The sequence below is a fragment of the Mobula birostris genome, chromosome 15 (assembly GCF_030028105.1).
Source record: "Mobula birostris isolate sMobBir1 chromosome 15, sMobBir1.hap1, whole genome shotgun sequence".
Classification (NCBI taxonomy): Eukaryota; Metazoa; Chordata; class Chondrichthyes; order Myliobatiformes; family Myliobatidae; genus Mobula; species Mobula birostris.
The window spans coordinates 85,542,115-85,565,041 of NC_092384.1; the positions used below are offsets into that span (position 1 = coordinate 85,542,115).

General features: G+C 44.7%; 2 protein-coding genes across 3 annotated transcripts in view; both read left to right on the forward strand.

Moving 5' to 3' along the window:
- Positions 1 to 5,085, forward strand: part of utp4 (UTP4 small subunit processome component) — an 88,968-nt gene extending 83,883 nt beyond the window's left edge. Inside the window, exon 16 of the mRNA XM_072280066.1 lies at positions 4,839 to 5,085. Coding sequence (XP_072136167.1) covers positions 4,839 to 4,955 — 117 coding nt within the window. The 3' untranslated portion in view covers positions 4,956 to 5,085. The remainder of the gene's footprint in view (positions 1 to 4,838) is intronic.
- A 12,685-nt stretch (positions 5,086 to 17,770) lies between these two features.
- sntb2 (syntrophin, beta 2) overlaps positions 17,771 to 22,927 on the forward strand; it is a 49,943-nt gene continuing 44,786 nt past the window's right edge. For both annotated transcript variants that reach the window (XM_072280069.1, XM_072280068.1), the window contains exon 1: positions 17,771 to 18,332. In XM_072280069.1, the coding sequence (XP_072136170.1) occupies positions 17,783 to 18,332 (550 nt within the window). In that variant the 5' untranslated portion in view covers positions 17,771 to 17,782. The remainder of the gene's footprint in view (positions 18,333 to 22,927) is intronic.

The following is a 22,927-nucleotide window of genomic DNA, read 5'->3' on the forward strand; positions in this document are numbered from 1 at the left end:
TTGCCACCCTCCCATCTTCTGTAACTACTGTGGCCAGCGAGGACGCAAAGATTATTGCCAAAGATGAGGCAATCTTATTTCCTTGTTTCCTGTAATAAACTGAGGTAAATCCTGTCTAGCCCTGTGGACTTGTCTATCCTAATGCTTTTCAAAAGTTTCAGCACACCCTCTTTCTTAACGTCGACAAGTTCAAGCATATCATTATGCTGTCCTCAGAAACTCAGGGTTCCTATCGGGCGAATACTGAAGCAAAGTATTCATTAAGGACCTCTCCTACCTCCTCCAACTCTAGGAAGATGTTTGCTCTGAGTGAGTGAGGCTTCCGTCAGTCAGGGTCGATCATGGATGTTGCGTTCTAGCCGTCTTGATGTGCAAGCCTGGACAGTACGATATGGAGAGCAAGTTGTTGCCCATGTAGCAAGCTCGCCCTCTCCAACATCAGAACTTAAAGGAACAGCAGAGACCAGTACTGTTTTGTACCACAGCATCGCAGGAGTTTCCAGGCAGCGTTGAATTCAACCTAGGACTGCCTTAGGGACACCAACTCAGGGTTTACTCCCAAAGCCTTTCCATGAAAGGGTACAGCGGCAAGACAGTGGAGGTTTGAGATCAGAATTTTCCTTCTACTACCAACCACAGCTGACGAGCCCCATCTGCCTGAAGTGAATGATTTTAAGTCTCCAGTAACCTGCCTTTGCCCTGTCTCCTGTCCATAAGACATAGAAGCAGAATTAGGCTATTCAGCTCATCGAGTCTGCTCTGCCATTCCACCATAGCTGATCCCGGATCTCACTCAACTCCATACACCTCCCTTCTCACCATATCTTTTGATGTCCTGACTGAAAAGAAAATGATCAACTTCTGCCTTAAGACATGATCCACTTCAGAGCATTCCATAGATTCATTGCTCTCTGGCTTTAAAAAAAATCCTCCTTTCCTCTGTTCTAAAAGGTCGCCCCTCAATTTTGAGGCTGTGCTCTCTAGTTCTGGATGCCCCCACCGGTGGAAACATCCTCTCCACATCCACCCAGTCTAGTCCTTTTCAACATTCAGTAGGTTTCAATGAGATCTCCATGCGTTCTTCTAGATTTCAGTGAGTTCAGGCCCAAAGCTGCCAAATTCTCCTCGTATGTTAAACCCTTCATTCCTGGAATCATCCTCGTGAATGTCCTCTGGACTCTCTCCAATGACAACACGTCCTTTCTGAGATATGGGGCCCAAAACTGTTGACAATACTCCAAGTGTGGCCTGACTAGTGTCTTATAAAGGCTCAGCATTATCTCCTTGCTTTTATATTCTATTCCCCTTGAAATAAATGACAACATTGCATTTGCCTTCTTTACCACAGACTCAACCTGTAAATTAACCTTCACCAGGACTCTTAAGTCCCTCTGCACCTCTGATGTTTGAACCTTCTCCCCATTTAGAAAATAATGCACTACTGTCTCTTTTACCAAAATGCATTATCATACACTTCTTAACACTATATTCTATCTGCCACTTTTTTGCCCATTCTTGCACTTTGTCTGAGTCCTGCTGCAAACGCTTTGCTTCCTCGCATTGCCTGCCCCTCGACTCTAGGGCTGTTACGGATGGACAATTATCTGCCGGCTTGGGTTGCAAAGCCTAATCCATTGAATAAGAAATCTGCGAACTTGCTAAACTTTCTCCTGCATTCATCTCCCAGTGAGCAGCCTCTGCCAGGCTATTCGTAGCACAGTGGTTACGGAAACTGAGCTTCATGCTATGCATTCTGAACACGCTGTGACAATGTTATATTTGAGGCTGTCAGTGTGTAAATGGTCATGTGCATCTGAAGTGCATTCCATGGATGGGGCAGTTCTTGTTAGTTGCAGTTGAGTCCTGTTGGAAGACAGGATTGAATTAATCAGGAAATAGATTTCAAAGTAAACTGAGAGCATATTTCCTGTTAGAGTGGTCATTAAAGATGAGCATCACAGCTGCGGCTCGTTTGGAGAGGAACTGAAGTGGCTGAATGATTGACAGTGCTCACTATCAAGGCCATAAACACCAGACAGATCTGTTGTTGCTCTGAGAAGGGAGCTGTGTTTCTCTCCTGTTTTTGTTGACAGCATTTTCTCTAGAAATGTGGGACCTACGTACTTGGTAGCTGCGTGTCAGTAGAAAAAGATTTTGTAGTTGGGGTAAATAGGTTTATGATCATCCTTTGCACTAAACATTGTGTTTTGTATGCCAGTCATACTGATTATTTCATTACTACAGTGCATTGAGCTAGTAGAAGGTTGATCAATAATAGACAAAGTGCAGCACAGGCAGACAATAAGCTGCAAGACCAGAATTATGTAGGTTATGAAATTGTCCATCTCATTTTACTAGGGAACTTTTCAGTGGTTTTATAACAACAGGATAGAAGCTGTTATTTAGCTTGGTGTTAAGTGCTTTCAGGCTTGGGAGGTGGGAGACGAGAATGTCGGGTGGGAGGGGTCTGTTATTATGCTGGGGGCTTAATGAGGCAGTGGGAAGTGTAGACGGAGTCTGTGGATGGGAGGCTGATTTCCATGCTGTGCTGAGCTGTGTCCACAACTCTGCAGTTTCTTGCTGTGTCAGGAAGCAGTTGACATGCCAAGCTGTGATGAATCTGGACAGGATGCTTTCTATGGTGCATTGATAAAATTGGTGAGATAAGGGAATATGGCAAACCTTAGTACCTGATGGAGAGGTTCTGGCAAACTTGGCATCTGCATGGTTAAACCAGGATAGACTATTGATGCTCATTTCTAGGAACTTGAAGCTCTCAACCTTCTTGACTCCAGCACCATTGATGTAAACAGGAGCGTGTTCATTGCCTTATCTCGACCTCCACAAAGGGGTGCCAAAGCTTGAACTTTCTTTATCGCAAGGTCCAAAATGGGTAGGAAGAGACATATCATAAAACTGCAGAAAGTGAAATGGAGAAATTAGGAAAATTTTAATAAACTACTCTGGAGCATCTGAACAGTAAAGATACTTGAGTCTATTTATTGACTATAATTCTTCGATACTAGAATTCCAAACAAATTCTAGACCATGGGAGTTAATGCTTCCCTCTGCAACTGAGTCCTTGACTTTTGGCTAACAGACTGCAATCAGTAAGGAGAGCAATCAGCAACACCCCCATCACAATTATTCTAAACACTGGTGCTCCACAAGGTTGCCTTCTCAGCCTCCTACTTACCTTCCTATACACTCTAACTTTGTCGATGGGTTTTCAGATGATACCTCCATAGTTGGCCACATCGCAAATAACGATGAGTGAGTACAGGAAGGAGAGAACATGACAAGAGTGTCATGACGAACAGCGTTTCCCTCAATGTGAACAATACAAAAGAGGTGTCATTGACTATGAAGAAGGATGGTGCACATATTTCTGTCTACGTCGATGGTTTTGAGGTTGAAAAAATCAAGAGCTTCAGTTTCTTGGGTCAAACATCAATAGCCTGTCCTGGTCCATCCATGTTAATGTAATTGCCAGGAAATCTCACCAACATCTCTACTTCCTCAGGAGGCTAAAGGAATATGGCATGTCCCATCAATGCTTACTCATTTCTATCAATGCACCATAGAAAGCAGTCTGTCTGGATACATAGCAGCTTGGTATGGCATTTGCAAGATGTGGAGCTCAGCACATCACGGAAACCACTCTTCCCTCTATAGACTGCCTATACTTGCTGCCACACACCCTGGGTATTCTCTCTTCTCCCTTCTCCCGTCAGGCAGAAGATGCTAAAGCTTGAAAACATGGACCACCAGGCTCCAGAACAGCTCCCATGCAGTTATAAGATTATATTGAAAAGACCTCTTGTATGATAACATAGAAAATCTGCAGCACATTACAAGCCCTTCGGCCCACAATGTTGTGCGGACCATGTAACCTACCCTAGAAACTGCCTAGAATTTCACCACAGCATAGCCCTCTATTTTTCTAAGATGAACTCTTGGTCTCACTACTACCTTGTTATGATTTTACACTCTATTGTTTACTTGCACTTTTGCAGTAGCTCTTACACTTTATTCTGCATTGTTATTGTTTTATTTTAGTTAATGCACTGGATAATGACTTGATCTGTATAAACCGAATGCAATACAAGCTTTTCACTGTATCTTGGTACCTGTGACAATAATAAACCAACACCAATAAAATACAAAGAATCAAGTTAATACTAGATGGCTTGCATTTTAGGTGGGGGGAGGGGGTAACTTTAAAGGAGTTGTGCAGGGCAATTTATTTTAAACACAGATTTGTGCCTGGAACCGTAGCCTGGGCTGGTGAAGCAAAAATGATTGAGGTGTTCAAGAGGCTTTTTAGGCACATGAATGTGCAGAGTATGAAAGTTTAGACATTGTGTAGGCACAGCACAATGGATCAAAAGGCCTGTTTTTGCTTCATGTTTGAACTCAATCACTTTAATAACAGATCTTTGTCAGCAGAATTTAGATGAGAGAACAGTGTAATGTATTTGTCATTAAGGTAGATTGCAAATGGCTGAAGTGTCTATGACTGATTCTTCTGGCCTGTTGCCAGTCTGCTGAGCTGAAAATGAACAACTTACTCCTATTTGACCAATCCTCAGCCTAATATGTTAACCCCAATCCCATTAACCCTAACATGTATGATTTTGTTGAATATCCAAGCATATCACATTGTCCTTTAAACTCCAATACGTTTTGTGAATACTACTTCCTTTTTGTGAAACTAGTTGCCCAGACAAGGAATGTTTTTGAAGTGCACTTTTCTGACATCAGCAAAGTTTTGTCTTGTAGCAGCTTTGATGTGTTTTTCTTTGGTGAGATACTGCAATCGTCCTCTTTCTCCGCAGCCTTTGCTCCATCTGGAGCTGTTGATGGATGACTCTCTTGTTGTGGTGGAGCGTCCCATGATGGAGATCATCTCGCAGCTGCCCATGCCGGTCCGAAAGAAGAAATTCGCCACATAGTTGGCTCCTGGATCTGATGTACTGCATCTTTCAAGATGCTGACTTGGATTGTTCTCTAAAAGTTGCAGTGGATTTCCAACCTTGTAATGTTTTATATAAATAAATATTGTCAATTTCTGATTGTAACCAATATCCAAATACTGGCTGATGAATAACTGTCACATCACTTTCTGAGGTTTGCTCTAATTGTCTACTGCCATCCCAGGGGAAACTAAGATTTTTCGCAACACTAAGCAGATTCTGACTGACCTCTGCAATGGAATCTTCTCCAAAAATTCTGAAGGTTTGTGGGATAGCATAGTGGATGCATAGGGGATGTTAGTTCACCCGTTCCAGCATTTCAGACCAAGTAAGTGAACTGGATACTGCTACTATAATGTTCTTCTTTCAGTTCAAAGCGATGCCAGAAGCACACTGCAGTAATATTTCTCCTCTGTGTAGCAGCTACACTATCAATGATGATGCTCTGTCAATCCAAGGCCTTGCATTCTCAAATCTATTTTCATTCAGACCAATCGCACTGTTAGTGGAATTGCTGGGAATAGTATAACTGCAGTGGGGCATCAGAACCTTCTCCCTGTGGAGGATGTGGCACTGAGTCTAGGAGCTGAACTGAGAATTGGAAATGATTAACATGTAGTGCTGTGCTGCTGAGAAAGAGCAGAGATGCAGACTAGAGGAATTCTGCAGATGCCAGAAATTCAAGCAACACACATCAAAGTTGCTGGTGAACGCAGCAGGCCAGGCAGCATCTCTAGGAAGAGGTACAGTCGACGTTTCAGGCCGAGACCCTTTGTCAGGACTAACTGAAGGAAGAGCTAGTAAGAGATTTGAGAGGGGGAGGGGGAGATCCAAAATGATAGGAGAAGACAGGAGGGGGAGGGATGGAGCCAAGAGCTGGGCAGGTGATTGGCAAAGGGGATATGAGAGGATCATGGGACAGGAGGCCCAGGGAGAAGGAAGGGAGGGGGAACTCAGAGGATGGACAAGGGGTATAGTCAGAGGGACAGAGGGAGTAAAAGGAGAGTGAGAGAAAGAAAGTGTGTATATAAATAAATAACGGATGGGGTACGAGGGGGAGGTGGGGCACTAGCGGAAGTTAGAGAAGTCAGTGTTCATGCCGTCAGGTTGGAGGCTACCCAGACGGAATATAAGGTGGTGTTCCTCCAACCTGAGTGTGGCTTCATCTTTACAGTAGAGGAGGCCGTGGATAGACATGTCAGAATGGGAATGGGATGTGGCCACACATTTTAATTCCACATCCCATTCCCATTCTGACATGTCTATCCACGGCCTCCTCTACTGTAAAGATGAAGCCACACTCAGGTTGGAGGAACAACACCTTATATTCCGTCTGGGTAGCCTCCAACCTGACGGCATGAACACTGACTTCTCTAACTTCCGCTAGTGCCCCACCTCCCCCTCGTACCCCATCCATTATTTATATACACACATTCTTTCTCTCCCCTTTTTCTCCCTCTGTCCCTCTGACTATACCCCTTGCCCATCCTCTGGAGTTTCTCCCCCACCCCCCGGCCTTTTCCTTTTCCCTGGGCCTCCTGTCCCATGATCCTCTCATATCCCCTTTGCCAATCACCTGTCCAGCTCTTGGCTCCGTCCCTCCCCCTCCTGTCTTCTCCTATCATTTTGGATCTCCCCCTCCCCCTCCCACTTTCAAATCTCTTACCAACTCTTCTTCAGTTAGTCCTGACGAAGGGTCTCAGCCTGAAACGTCGACTGTACCTCTTCCTGGAGATGCTGCCTGGCCTGCTGCGTTCACCAGCAACTTTGATGAGAGATGCAGACTACTGAGAGACATGGCTGTTACTTGACAACCTATATTTTTTATAGATAGAAGACCACTACTACAGGAGGATTGGTTGTTATTGATGGTAGGATCATGGATTGGTTTAGAGAAAACATTTAAAGGGTGAAAATAAGGAGAAATTTCAAGAAGAAATTTTAGGTTGCTGAGAGCCTGATTCTTTATGGTGGAGATGGATGCTGTGAATGAAGGATAGCCAATATAAAGTTTAGAAATCAGTTCAAGTGCAAATAAAGAAAATGTTTCAAGTCTAGTACTTCATCAGAATGGAGTTGAAAGGTGCTGTGCTTTAGCAGGTGTTGTCTGAATGTCTTGAACTTGTTTGAGCTGAAAGAATTTCTTTGGAATTCTTCAAGAGGACGTAGATGTGGTGATGGAAAGAGTGGACTCGCAGTAGATGAAACTTAATGCAAGAAACTTAAGAAAAAAGCTTTTTTTCTCGGCGGTTGATCGGGACAGGACTGCGTGCAAGTTGGTCCGTGAGGCAGCGGGAGTATTTAAAAGAGAGCAGTTTGACGGAGCGGGCGACGGAGTAGAGGGAGACAGAGTAGGAAGGCTTTGTCTCGAGAGGCTTCGGCGAGCAGAGGCTGAGGACGAGCTTTGCTCCAAGTGAGGTAAGGCAGGGTAAGTTCCTTTAGAAGGAGAACGGTCTCCAGCGGTATTTTATTTGAAGCAAGGAAGGCGGCAAGACTGTAGCGTATTGGGTAGGTCATGACAGCTGAGGTCGGCCCCGTGGTTTGTTCATCCTGCAGCATGTGGGAAATCAGGGATATTTCCAGTGTCCCTGACGACTATGTGTACAGGAAATGTGTCCAGCTGCAGCTTCTGGCAGACCGCATTGAGCAGCTGGAGTTGCGAATGGATTCATACTGGAGCATCCGCGATGCTGAGAAAGTCGTGAATAGCACGTTCAGTGAGTTGGCCACACCGCAGGTAAAGGCTACACAGGCAGAAAGGGAATGGGTGGCCTCTAAACAGCGTAGCAGTAGGCAGGTAGTGCAGGAGGTCATCTCCCTCTTAAACAGATATACTGTTTTGGATACTGTTGGGGGAGATGTCTTATCAGGGGAAGGCAGCAGCAGCTGAGATTATGGCAGCATGGGTGGCTCTGTGGCACAGGAGGGAAGGAAAAGGAGCGGGAGAGCTATAGTGATAGGGGATTCGATTGTAAGGGGAATAGATAGGCATTTCTGCAGCCGCAAACGAGACTCCAGGAGGGTATGTTGCCTCCCTGGTGCAAGAGTCAAGGATGTCTCTGAGCAGCTGCAGGACATTCTGGAGTGGGAGGGTGAACAGCCAGTGGTCGTGGTGCACATAGGTACCAACAATATAGGGAAAAAAACAAGATGCGATCCTACAAGGTGAATTTAGGGAGTTAGCAGATAAACAGTAGGACGACAAAGGTAATAATCTCTGGATTACTACCAGTGCCACGTGCTAGTCAGACTAGAAATAGGAGGATATATCAGATGAATACGTGGCTTGAAAAATAGTGCAAGGGGGAGGGATTCAAATTTCTGGGGCGTTGGAACCAGTTCTGGAGGAGGTGGGACCGGTACAAACAAGACAGTCTGCACCTGGACTGGACTGGAACCAATGTCGTAGGGGGAGCGTTTGCTACTGTTGTTCAGGAGGATTTAAACTAATGTGGCGGGGGATGGAAACAACTGCAGAGAAACGGGTGTAAAATGAGGGTAGAAGCAAAAAGTAGTAAGATGAAAAGTAAAAGTGGCAGGCCGGCAAATCCAGGGCAAAAATCAAAAAGGGCCACTTTTCAACATAATTGTATAAGGCCTAAGAGTGTTGTAAAAGCAAGCCTGAAGGCTTTGTGTGTCAATGCAAGGAGCATTTGTAACAAGGTGGATGAATTAAAAGTGCAGATTGTTATTAATGAATATGATATAGTTGGGATCACAGAGACATGGCTCCAGGGTGACCAAGGATGGGAGCTCAACATTCAGGGATATTCAATATTCAGGAAGGATAGACGTGAAAGAAAAGGAGGTGGGGTAGCATTGCTGATTAGAGAGGAGATTAACGCAATAGAAAGGAAGGACATTAGCCGGGAGGATGTGGAATCGATATGAGTAGAGCTGCATAACACTAAGGGGCAGAAAACGCTGGTGGGAGTTGTGTACAGGCCACCTAACAGTAGTAGTAGTAAGGTTGGGGATGGTATTAAACAGGAAATTAGAAATGTGTGCAATAAAGGAACAGCAGTTATAATGGGTGGCTTCAATCTACATGTAGATTGGGTGAACCAAATTGGTAAAGGTGCTGAGGAAGAGGATTTCTTGGAATGTATGCGGGATGGTGTTTTGAACCAACATGTCGAGGAACCAACTAGAGAGCAGGCTATTCTAGACTGGGTATTGAGCAATGAGGAAGGGTTAATTAGCAATCTTGTCGTGAGAGGCCCCTTGGGTAAGAGTGACCATAATATGGTGGAATTCTTCATTAAGATGGAGAGTGACATAGTTAATTCAGAAACAAAGGTTCTGAACTTAAAGAAGGGTAACTTTGAAGGTATGAGACGTGAATTAGCTAAGATAGACTGGCAAATGACACTTAAAGGGTTGACGGTGGATATGCAATGGCAAGCATCTAAAGATCACATGGATGAACTACAACAGTTGTTCATCCCAGTTTGGCAAAAGAATAAACCAGGGAAGGTAGTGCACCCGTGGCTGACAAGGGAGATTAGGGATAGTATCAATTCCAAAGAAGAAACATACAAATTAGACAGAAAAAGCAGCTCACCTGAGGACTGGGAGAAATTCAGAGTTCAGCAGAGGAGGACAAAGGGCTTAATTAGAAAAGGGAAAAAGATTGTGAGAGAAAACTGGCAGGGAACATAAAAACTGACTGTAAAAGCTCTTATATATATGTGAAGAGAAAAAGATTGGTTAAGACAAATATAGGTCCCTTACAGTCAGAAACAGGTGAATTGATAATGGGGAACAAGGACATGGAAAAACAATTGAATAAATACTTTGGTTCTGTCTTCACTAAGGAGGACATAATTAATCTTCTGGAAATAGTAGGGGACAGAGGATCTAGTGAGATGAGGAACTGAGGGAAATACATGTTAGTAGGGAAGTGGTGTTAGGTAAATTGAAGGGATTAAAGGCAGATAAATCTCCAGGGCCAGATGGTCTGCATCCCAGTGTGCTTAAGGAGGTAGCCCAAGAAATAGTGGATGCATTAGTGATAGTTTTTCAAAACTCTTTAGATTCTGGACTGGTTCCTGAGGATTGGAGGGTGGCTAATGTAACCCCGCTTTTTAAAAAAGGAGGGAGGGAGAAACCGGGGAATTATAGACCGGTTAGCCTAACATCGGTGGTGGGGAAAATGCTAGAGTCAGTTATCAAAAATATGATAACAGCACATTTGGAAAGCGGTGAAATCATCAGACAAAGTCAACATGGATCTGTGAAAGGAAAATCATGTCTGACGAATCTCATAGAATTTTTTGAGGATGTAACTAGTAGAGTGGATAGGGGAGAACCAGTGGATGTGGTATATTTGGATTTTCAAAAGGCTTTTGACAAGATCCCACACAGGAGATTAGTGTGCAAACTTAAAGCACACAGTATTGGGGGTATGGTATTGATGTGGATAGAGAATTGGTTGGCAGACAGGAAGCAAAGAGTGGGAATAAACAGGACCTTTTCAGAATGGCAGGCAGTGACCAGTGGGGTACCGCAAGGCTCAGTGCTGGGACCCCAGTTGTTTACACTGTATATTAATGACTTAGATGAGGGAATTAAATGCAGCATTTCCAAGTTTGCGGATGACATGAAGCTGGGCGGCAGTGTTAGCTGTGAAGAGGATGCTAAGAGGATGCAGGGTGACTTGGATGGGTTAGGTGAGTGGGCAAATTCATGGCAGATGCAATTTAATGTGGATAAATGTGAGGTTATCCACTTTGGTGGCAAAAACAGGAAAACAGATTATTATCTGAATGGTGGCCGATTAGGAAAAGGGGAGGTGCAACGAGACCTGGGTGTCATTATACACCAGTCATTGAAAGTGGGCATGCAGGTACAGCAGGCGTTGAAAAAGTTGAATGGTATGCTGGCATTCATAGCAAGGGGATTTGAGTACAGGAGCAGGGAGGTACTACTGCAGTTGTACAAGGCCTTGGTGAGACCACACCTGGAGTATTGTGTGCAGTTTTGGTCCCCGAATCTGAGGAAAGCCATTCTTGCCATAGAGGGAGTACAAAGAAGGTTCACCAGATTGATTCCTGGGATGGCAGGACTTTCAAATGATGAAAGACTGGATCGACTAGGCTTATACTCGCTGGAATTTAGAAGATTGAAGGGGAATCTTATTGAAACGTATAAAATCCTAAAGGGATTGGACGGGCTAGATGCAGGAAGATTGTTCCCGATGTTGGGGAAGTCCAGAACGAGGGGTCACAGTTTGAGGATAAAGGGGAAGCCTTTTAGGACAGAGATGAGGAAAAACTTCTTCAGACAGAGAGTGGTGAATCTGTGGAATTCTCTGCCACAGGAAACAGTTGAGGCCAGTTCATTGGCTATATTTAAGAAGGAGTTAGATATGGCCCTTGTGGCTAAAGGGATCGGGGGGTATGGAGAGAAGGCAGATCCAGGGTTCTGAGTTGGATGATCAGCCATGATCATACTGAATGGCGGTGCAGGCTCGAAGGGCCGAATGGCTTACTCCACCTATTTTCTATGTTTCTAAAAAAAAATTACAATTTGTTCAGAAAAATGGTGAAAGATGTTTTGAACTCAGGCACAATTCTAAAAGGGTTACAGGAAATGAGGGATCAGGGGTAAGTGTGTGTAAATTACTTAAAAGTAACAAGGGAGGTTGACATGGCAACTAAAGAAAGTATTGGGGACTCCCATAGATGCTGCCTGACCTGAGTACCTCCAGCATTTTGTGTGTGTTACTCTAGCTGGAGGGTTCTTAATTTTGGCTCAATGTTAACAGGGACAAATAATGCAAAAAAAATCAAGGATTATACTTAAAATTTATTCAAGGGAATTTTTAAGAATTTTAATCTTTCTGGAACTTTTGTGTAGTCAGATCTGGTGCAGGGTTTCATGAACTAGTACCATTGACTGCTTCAGCTGCTGAGATCTTTCAGTGTTCAATTTTCATTCTGGATTCCAGCATCTGCAGTCTCTTACCATCATTTTTTTTATATTACCAGATGTAAAGTTTAGGAAAAAATGAATTGCGATTATCTTTGTTACTAAAGAAATATTTCCCTTTGGACATTACTTGTTATTTTTTTTTAACTTGAATGTTAAGAATTGCACAGATGTATACGTGGGTTAGTAACAATGATCTACATCTATTTGTCCAATTTTGAAAATTCAAAGTACTAAAGATGTTTAATTTACTGATAGGTAATAATGTAAAGTAAATATGAAAAATTGACAGTTTGGGGTCTTGTAGTAGCTAGAGAGCATACATTCATGAATGCCTTTTGTTCATATTGGAAATATTATTTGATCATTCTTTGAAAGCAGTGTCACAGGCAAATGGTGTTGAAAGGTGTGAAAACTGTATTTGGCATGCTTGGCCTTCAGTCAGGACATTAAGATTAGAAGCTGCAACATTGTGACGCAGTTAAATAAGTCATTGGTGAGGCTTCACTTGGTTATAAGCAGAAAATTACTGTGTACATTTCTGGTTGTCCTGCTATAAGAAGAACATGGTTAAACTGGAAAAAGTGTAGAAAGATTTACAAAGATGTGCCATGAGTAGAGGGCCTGAGGTTAACCAGGCTCGACCTTTATTCCTTAGAACGTAGGAGAAGCCAAAGTTAGAGGGTGATAATACAAGCTAACAGAATGTTAAAAAGTGTGCAATGCACTGAGGCTATGCTAACTGATACAACATCATACATGCTACTAGATGAACAAGCATTTCTGTTACATACAATGCTCCCGTCCTTTTCCCTTTTTCCACATCCCTGACTTTTTTTTTTATCCATGCACCTATCTTTGTTCCACTTGGCTTCAATTTTTCAGATTTGCACTGGGTGCATTGTTACCTATCTCAATGGCCTCACTTCCACTGGCTGTTGCAATTTATAAGACAAGAAGACATCGGAGCAGAATTAGGCCATTTGGCCCATCCTGCTCTGCCATTCCATCAAGGGTGATTTATGATCCCCCTCAACCCTGTTTTCCTGCCTTCTCCTATAACCTTTGACACCCTGATTAATCAATAATCTATCAACCTCTGCTTTAGATGTACTCAATGACTTGGCCTGCACAGCCATCTGTGACTACAGATTCACTGCCCTCTGGCTACAGAACTTTTTTCTTCATCTCTGTTCTAAATGGGTGTCCCTCAATTCAGAGGCTTTGCCCTCTGGTCTCGACTCCTCCACTATAAGAAACGTACTACTCTCCACATCCACTCTATCTAGGCCTTTCAATATTCGTGAGGTTTCAATGCGATCCCCTCTCCCTCATTCTTCTAAACTCCAGCGAGTACAGGCCCAGAGCCATCGAATGATCCTCATCTGTTAACTCTTTCATTCCTAGGATCATTCTTGTGAATCTTCTCTGGACCCTGTCCAATGCCAGCACATCCAATCTTAGATAAGGGACTCAAAATTGCTCACAAGCGCGGTCTGACCAATGCCTTATAAAGCCTTAGATTACATGCTTACTTTTGTATTCAAGTCAATAGACAATAGGTGCAGGAGTAGGCCATTCGGCCCTTCGAGCCAGCACTGCCATTCACTGTGATCATGGCTGATCATCCACTATCAGTATCCAGTTCCTGCCTTATCCCCATCAAAGTTGCTGGTGAACACAGCAGGCCAGGCAGCATCTCTAGGAAGAGGTACGGTCGACGTTTCAGGCCGAGACCCTTCGTCAGGACTCACGAAGTGCACGAAGAACAACTTTTATATTGTTGACTGGCTTATCTTCATATTTCACCTTTTCTCTTTTTATGGCTTTTTTTTTTTTTACTTGCCTTCTGTTGGTTTTTAAGGGCTTCCCAATCCTCTCCATTCCATAATTCTTATGACATTTATATGCCCTCTCTTTGACTTCTGTTCTCAGCTATGGTCGTCTCATCCTCCCACTGGAGTACCGCTTCATCTCTCCTCTCCTGCATCTTCTGAATTTCTCCCAGAAACTCCAGCCATTGCTGTTGTGTCATCATATCTGCTAGTGTCCCTTTCCAATCAATGACTGGAGTTTTTGGGAGAAAGTTCCCAATCTACCTGCATATTGAAATACCCCCTGACTATTGCAACATTGCCCTTTTTACATGCCCTCTTTATCTCCTGTTGTAATTTGTAGCCTGCATCCTGGCTACTATTCAGAGGCCTGTATATAACTCCCATCAGGGTCTTCATTGTTCCTATTATGAGAAGGTAGTCAATTTCTCAAGAATGTGTGGAGTCAGCCATATTTCTCCTCACCCTCCCCACATCCTCCTCTGCACCCCCATTCTTTATATCTGCTCAGCTAGAACAGTAGCGATGTCAGGCAGGATAGTGAAATGCTCCTCTTGCGGGATGTGGGAAGGCAGAAAGACGTCCATTGTCCTTCACGACTACAATTGTGAGAAGTGCATCCAGTTACAGCTAATAATCCGCTTTAATGAGTTGGAGATGGAACTAGATGAACTTCGGATCATTCGGGGTGGTAGATAGGACTGGTAGAGAGGTAGTTACACTCAAGGTGCAGGAAATAGGGTGACAGTCAGGAAGGGGAAAGAGGTTAAGGAACAGTGCAGAGTACCACTGTGGCCATCCGCCTCAACAATAGGCATTTCACTTTGGATACTCTTGGGGATGTTAACCTAACAGAAGTAAATCACTGTGGTTGGGATTTTGGCACCGAGTCTAGCTCTGATTCAGAAGAGAAGGGGTGGAAGAAGAGCTGCACTGTGGTGATAGGGTATTCGTTAGTTAGGGCAATGGACAGGAGGTTCTGAGGACGAGAATGAGATTTCAGGATGATATGTTGCCTCCTGGGTGCCAGGGCCCAGGACATCATGGATTGAGTCCTAAGCATTCTTAAATGGGAGGTTGATCAGCTAGAGGTTGTGGTCCAAGTAGGTTTCAATGTCATGGGGTAGGACAAGTGAGGAGGTTCTGCGTAGGGAGTTAAAGGGCAAGATCTCCAGGGTTATGATCTCAGGTTTGCTACTCATGCCACATGCAAGTGAGACCAGAACTAGGAAGATTATACAGGTTAATACATGGCTAAGGAGTTGGTGTAAGAGGAAGAGCATAAGATTTTTGCATAATTGGGCTCTCTTCCAGTGAAGGTGGGACCTGTACAGAAGAGATGGTTTGCACCTGAATTGGACGGGGGGACTAATATCCTAGTGGGAAGGTTTGTTAATGCTGCGTGGTGGGGTTCAAATTAGATTTGTAGTGGGGTGGGAACCAGACTGGCAGAACAGTTAGTGGAGAGGTTGTGGAGGCAGATGTGGGTAAGATCTCAGGCAAAGTTAGGAATCAAAAGGTTGAGCATGGTGTGACTAATGTCCTGAGCTGCGTATATTTCAATTGAAGAAGGCTAAAAGAAGACATGAGGTTGCTCTACCAGACAAAGTGAGGGAGAATTCTCAGGGATTCTGCAGGTATGTTAAGAGCAAAAGGATTGCAAGGGACAAAATTGGTCGTCTAGAAGACCGGAATGGTAATCCATGTGTAGAGCCAAAACAGATGGGGGAGATCTTAAATACATACTCTGCATCTGTATTTACTTGGAAGACCAATACAGAGTTTATAGAAGTGAGGCAAAGTGACATCAACTTCATGGACCCTGTACAGATTACAGAGGAGTGGTTGTTTGCTACCCTGAGGCAAATCAGGGTGGATAAATCCCCAGAGCCTGATGAGGTGTTCCCTCGAACCCTTGGGAAGCAAGTGCAGAATTTGCTGGCGTTGTAACAGACATTTAAAACATCTTAGTGACAGGAAAGGTACAAGATGGTTGGAGAATAGCCAATGTTGTTCCACTGTTTAAAAAAGGCTCTAAAGAGAAACCAGGAAGTTATAAGCTGGTGAGTCTGACATCAGTTGTGGGAAAGTTATTGGAAGTTATTCTAAGGTACTGCATATATAAGTATTTGGATAGATATGGACTGATTAAGGATAGTCAGCATGGCTTCAAGCGTGGTAGGTCATATCTAACCAATCTTAAGAGTTTTTTGAGGAAGTCAGCAGGAAAGTGGATGAAGGCAAGGCAGTAGATTTGTATACATGGATTTTAGTAAGGCATTTGACAAGGTTCAACGTGGGAGGATGGTCTAGAAGGTTCAGTTACTTGGCAATAAGGGTGAGGTACTAAACTGGATTAGACATCATCTTTGTGGGAAAAGCCAGAGAGTGGTAGTAGAGGGTTACCTCTTTGACTGGAGTCTAGTGACTAGTGGTGTGCCACAGGGATGGGTGTTGGGTCCTTTGTTGTTTAACATCTGTGTCAATGATCTAGATGATAATGTGATTAACTGGATCAGCCAATTTGCTAGAATTGGGGTGTAGTGGACAGTAAGGTTATCATGGCTTGCAGTGGGATCTGCAGTAGTGGAAAAAGGTGAAAAATGGCAGATGGAATTTAATGCAGACAAGTGCGAGGTTTTGCAATTTGGTAGGACCAATCAGGGTAGGTCTTACGCGTGAATGGTAGGGCACTGAGGAGTGTGGTAGAAGAAAGGGATCTAGGAATACAGGCACATAATTTGTTGAAAGTGGCATCACAGATATATAGGGTCATAAAGAAAATTTTTGGCACATTGGCCTTTGTAAATCAATGTATTGAATACAGAACACAAACACAAAGAATTCTGTGGATGCTGGAAATTCATGCAACACACATCAAAGTTGCTGGTGAACGCAGCAGGCCAGGCAGCATCTATAGGAAGAGGTACAGTCGACGTTGCTGGTGGAGACCCTTCGTCAGGGCTAACTGAAGGAAGAGCTAGTAAGAGATCTTTTACTAGCTGTTCCTTCAGTTAGTCCTGACGAAGGGTCTCCACCAGCAACGTCGACTGTACCTCTTCCTATTGAATACAGAAGGTGGGATGTTATGTTGAAATTGTACAAGATGTTGGGGTATTGTGTGCAGTTTTGGTCACCTACCTACAGGAAAGCTGTAAAGTAGGTTGAAAGAGTGCAGAGAAAATTTGCAAGGATTTTGCAGGGTCTGGAGGACCTGAGTTATAAGGAAGGATTGAATAGGACTATCTCCAAGGACTGCACCAGGAACATAGCTCTTCATATCCTTAACATCCATGTACCTATCCAAACTTCTCTTAAACGCTGAAATCGCGCTCCCACTGACAACTTGTGCTGGCAGCTCAATCCACGCTCTCACGACCCTCTGACTGAAGAATAGGACTGTATTCTTTTGAACGTAGAAGATTGAGAGGAGATTTGATATAGGTATGCAGAATTATGAAGGGTATAGATATGGTAAATGCAAGCAGACTTTTTCCACAGAGTTTGGGTGGCTTAAGGGTGAAAGGTAAGAAGTTTAGTGGGAACATGAGGAGAAATTTCTTCAGTCAGAGGGTCGTGAGAGTGTGGATTGAGCTGCCAGCACAAGTTGTCAGTGGGAGCGCGATTTCAGCGTTTAAGAGAAGTTTGGATAGGTACATGGATGTTAAGGATATGAAGGGCTATGTTCCTGGTGCAGTCCTTGGAGATAGGCAGTTTAAATGGTTTCGACCTGGATGGAGAGCAGAGCCTCTGTGCTGTACTTCTCCGTTACTATGATTCTCCACGCCCATTGGCTGATAGTACACCACTCCAATTCTGGTCCTGTTGACTTCGTTTTACAATCATAAGAGATTCTGCAGATGCTGGAAATCCAGAGTAATAAACACAAAATCCTGAAAGAACTCAGCAAGTTCGTCCGCAACTTTCCCTTGCTACTATTGGCTGCATGTTCTCGTCTCCCATTGGCTCCTCTTCTCCTTTTCTATTGGCTAAAGTTTAGCGGCTTCCATTGGCTTCCGAGTGTTCAGGGCGAGGGACATGGCGGCTGAGTTGTTAGTGCGCTCCGGGCCTTTGGACATCTTTCTGCGGGACCGGGGTTGGCTCCAGGTTCAGGCCGAGCTGCGGCACAGCAGCTTCAGGCTAAGCTGCGAGGAGACGAGGCCCGAGGCTGAGGCTTGGGACCGGCTGTCGAACGGTTCCCCGCGGCCTCGAAGCCCGAGCCCGAGCCCGGTACATATGTGTCCAGCGGGGCCTGGCGCGGGAGACTTGAACTACAGTCCGCCCGCCCTGGTAGCCCTGGAGGCTGGCAGCCCTAATCCCGAGCTCGCAGCGCTGGTGGATCGGGTGCGCACCGTCCGAGTGCTGAAGCAGGAGGCTGGCGGACTCGGCATTAGTATTAAAGGCGGCCGCGAGAACCGGATGCCCATCATTATCTCCAAGATCTTCCGAGGCCTGGCGGCTGACCGCACCGGCGCGCTCTTCGTCGGCGACGCCATCCTGTCGGTGAATGGAACCCGCCTGCAGGCTGCCACCCACGACGAGGCCGTGCAGGCCCTGAAGAAGGCTGGCAAGGAGGTGACACTCAAGGGTGAGCGGAGCGGGACTGTGTCCTTCAGGTGGGGTGGAGTGGAGGGAAAAGGGGCATTCGGTTTCTGGGAATGGGGGAAGAAGAGGCAGTCCGGCTCTGGGAAAGAGGGAAGAGGGGCGTACTGTGTCCGGGAGAGGGGGTAAATTGTCTCCTGTACTGGGGTGTAGAGGAGAGGAGCCGCAAACTGTCTCCAGGACAGAGGTCTAAGGGGAAGAACGGCAGATTAACACGAGGAAAGTGGGAAGGGGGAATGTGGAATGCGGGCAAACCATCTCCTGTACTGGGGTGTAGATGGGAAGAGGGCAGATTGCCTCCAGGATTAGGGAGAAGGGGGTCAGACTGTCTGTTATTGAAATGTAGGGAAAAGGAGGGCAGATTGTTGCTGGGATGGAGAGGTGTAGGGGAAGAGGGACAGGCTGTCTGGGATGGAAGGGTTTAGGGGAAGAGGGTAGACTGCCTCGGGGATGGAGAGTGTAGGCAGAAGAAGGACACACTCTTCGGGACGGGGCTCATAGTAGGAAAAGGGCAGGCTGTCTCTTGGACAGGGAGAGAGGGAAGAGTGGCTGGCTGTCTTTGGGGTGAGAGAGTGGGGTGGAAAGGGGCAGACTGTCACTGGGACAGGGGAGCAGTAATGGATTTAGGCTGTCTCCGGGACATGAGGCAGGGTGGAAGAAAGGGCAGACTGCCTCCTTGACTTTGGGGGGTTTGAAGAGGGGCATACTGTCTTTGGGACATGGGGGAGAGGGACAGACCATCTCTGAGACAGGTTGATGAGAGGAGCAAGCTGTCACAGAGAAAGGCGTCGGGAAGAGGTGCAGACCATCCACAGGACGTAGGGTGGCTGGAGGAGTGAGGCATTCTCTCTATGACGGGTTAATGGGAAGATGGGAGACTGTCTCCAAAATGTGGGAAGGGAAGAGGATGGACAGTCTCCGGGAAGAGGTGGGATGGGGGATCTGGATGGAGACTGCTTTTGTTAGCATTCATGATCAGAAATAAGGAATTCTCTTGTTGAGAAAAAGTACAAAGTTACCAGAAATATTAAAGCCAGAGATCTCTTTAGAGTGAGGAACTGAAACAAAACTGATGGACACCAGTTTGGGCGACCTCACAGTAGTGAGATGGTTATTATGACTCTATTACAGCTTGGCATTAGAATTCAATCCACCACTCTCTTTCTTCTTCTTTTTCAATCTTTTTATTAGTTTCAACATCAAACACATTACAAAAAGTAAGTACAGAGTAATTGGGATTATATTAATTGATAATTATTAAAATTTACAGTCAGGTAACACATAGTTAGAAATATCCCAAAATCTCACAGATTAACAACAAGATATATAGGGAGTGTACATAAAATACAAAAATATCATTAAAAAAACAGAAAAAGAGAAAAAAAAATCCCCCCCCCCAAAAAAAACTAATCTACCCAAACTAAAGAAAACTAAGGGGGGAAAAAAAGGGCTAATTTGATACCTCAGATAGAACCAATAGTGTCGCCACTTCCGCTCCTCTCCCCATATACTGAAATCACAAAATAGATTTGGCAAGGGTCAAATTACATCATGTGGAAGTATTGAATAAATGGTCTCCAAGTCTCATCAAATGTAATAGATGGGTCAAAAATGACACTTCTAATTTTTTCTAGATTTAAACAAGATATATTTTGAGAAAACCAATGAAATGTCGTAGGAGAATTCCACCACCCTCTTTAAGGAAATCCTATCCTCCCTGTGAAATGTGTGGGTGCTCCAGTTTCCTCCAACAGTCCAAAGATGAGCCAGTTAGTAGGTTAATTGGTCATAGTAAATTGTCCTGTGATTCGGCTTGGGTGGTTTGATGGGAGGTGAAGCACATTAAAAATAATGCCAGAGTTGTTTCCAGAGCTTTGGAAGTGCTGTTTGATGTAGTGGCTGTTATTTTCCAGTATTCTGTTCTGCAACACACATCAAAGTTGCTGGTGAACGCAGCAGGCCAGGCAGCATCTGTAGGAAGAGGTGTAGTCGACGTTTCATTCTATTTCATTCTATTCTGCAGTTGTTCCTGAGAGAAGTTGGTACATTTCTGGTCAATAATGTCTTCCGTAGATTTAGGAGTGCAGAACCAGGCTCTATAGTTTAGACCATAGATAATGGTTGTCGTCTTCTTCTTGCGCCCTTAGTTCCTGGTGGAGTCGTCGGGGTGCCGTCATGACAAGCTTTGCACCAGCATTTTGGTGTGCTCATCACGCGGAGTGTCTTGGGCATCTGAAACCTGGTGGAGCCCATCCCTATCCAGGTTTGACCACAGCCGATTTCCTCCAACTAGGTGGCTCGCCTTGGTTGTGAACACGTGGCCGTTATAGTTCGTGTGAGAACCTTTCCATCCCGGCTGGTGACTTCATCATGGAAGTCTTTCGCCCAGTGGTGTTGTGTTAACACCACTCCCTCACATGGTTTAGCCTGCCAGCTGAAGCGGTTTACTGGGGTATGGCGCTTGGAACCAACACGTGAGAGATTTAGGACGATAGATGAGGACCAGTAATGCCCATCCACCCTGTCTAGTAGGAAGCAGTATGCCAGACATCAAAGGTACTACCTCTATCCAGAGCCCCTATACCCCAGTAGACAATGGTATTACAGGAAAAATACCAACATGGATAGGCATTGGCTGATTGGCACAAGGTAAAGAGGGATCCTTTTTGCATTGGCTGCTGGTAACTAGTGGTCTTCCACAGAGGCCTGTGTTGGGACCACTTTCTACATTGTATGCTAACAATTTGGATGTCAATCAGATGGCTTTGTGGCCAGGTTTGTGGATGGTAGTGCTCAGGAAGCAGAGAGGTTGCAGAAGAGCTTGGACAGATTAGGAGAATGGGCAAATGGAGTACAGTGTCGGGAAATGCGTGACCATGCGCTCTGGTAAAAGAGGTTAAAGCACGGACTACGTTCTAAATGGAGAGAGAAGACAATTCAAAAATCTGATGTTTCAGTTAGAGTATTGTGAGCAGTTTGGGGCCCCTTATTTAAGAAAGGATGTTGCTGACATTGAAGAAGGTTCAGAGAATGTTCACAACTTTTATTCCAGGAATGAAAGGGTTATCATATGAGCAGAAATTGAAGGCCTGTACATGCTGGAATTTAGAAGAATGGGGTGGGGAGGGAATCTCATTGAAACCTATCAAATGTTGAAAGATCTAGATAGATTTGCAATTAGAATGGAGATGAGGAATTTCTTTAACCAGAGAGTGGTGAATCTGTGGAATTCATTACGACAGGCAGGTACTGAGGCCAGGTCACTGGGTGTATTAAGGCAGATGTTGAAAGGCGGAGACGTAACGTAAAGATTTTTACTCCTCGTGTATGTGAAGGATGTAAGAAATGAAGTCTTGAATAGTCAGGGTGTGAAAGGTTATTGGGAAAAGGCAGGAGAATGGGGTTGTGAAGGAACTGGATCAACCATGATGAAATACAGGAGCAGAATGATGGGCTAAGTAGCCTAATTCTGCCCCAAGGTCTAATGGTCTAATAGGACATAGGAACATAATCAGGCTATTTGGCCCATTGAGTCCGCTCCACCATTTAATTTTGACTAAACCATTGCCCTTATGACCCCATTCTCCTGCCTTCTACCCATAACCTTTCACATCCTGACTTATCAAGAATCTTATCAACTTCCCATCTTGAATACACCCAATAACCTAATTCCACAGACATACCACCCTGTGGCTAAAGAATTTCCTCATCTCCGTTCTAAATGGACATCCCTTCATTCTGAGGTTGTGCCCTCTGCTTCCCCAATATAGGAAGCATACACTCCATCTAAGCCTTTCAACATTTGATCGGTTTCTTTGAAATCCCCTTCATTTTTCTAATTTCCAGCATGTTCAGGTCCTGAGACATCAAATGCTCCTGATATGATAAGCCTTTCTTTCCTGAAATCATTTTCATGAACCTCCTTTGAACCTTCTCCAATGTCAGCACATCCTTTTACAGATTATGGACCCAAAACTGCTCACAACGCTCCAAGTGGGGGCTCAACAGTGCTTTACAAAGCCTCTCATTACAGCATTGCTTTTGTGTTCTAGTCCTCGTAAAATGAATGCTAACATTAGACCATAAGACATAGGAGCAGAATTAGGTCATTTGGCCCATTGAGTCTGCTCGGCTATTCAAGCATGGCTGATCCTTGTTTCCCCTCCTCAGCCTCACCTACCAGTCTTCTCCCTGTAACTTCTGGTGCTGTGTCCAATCAAGAACCTATCAATCTCTGCCTTAAATACACCCAATGACCTGGCCTCCACAGCTGCCTCTGGTAACAAATTCATCATCCTCTGGCTGAGAAAATTTATCCCCATCTGTTTCAAATGGGTACCCCTCTACCCTGAGGCTGTTCCCTCTTGTCCTAAGTACATTCGAAAGATTTCAATGAGATTCCCTCTTATCCTTCTAAATTCCAGTGAGTGCAGACCCAGAGCTGTCAAACGTTCCTTGTTTGAACCTCCTCTGAACACTCTCCAATGCCAACACATCTTGTCTTAGCTGAGGAAGTCAAATCTGCTCACAATGCTCAAGGTGAGGCTGCACCAGTGCCTTATAAACCCTCAGCCTCGTATC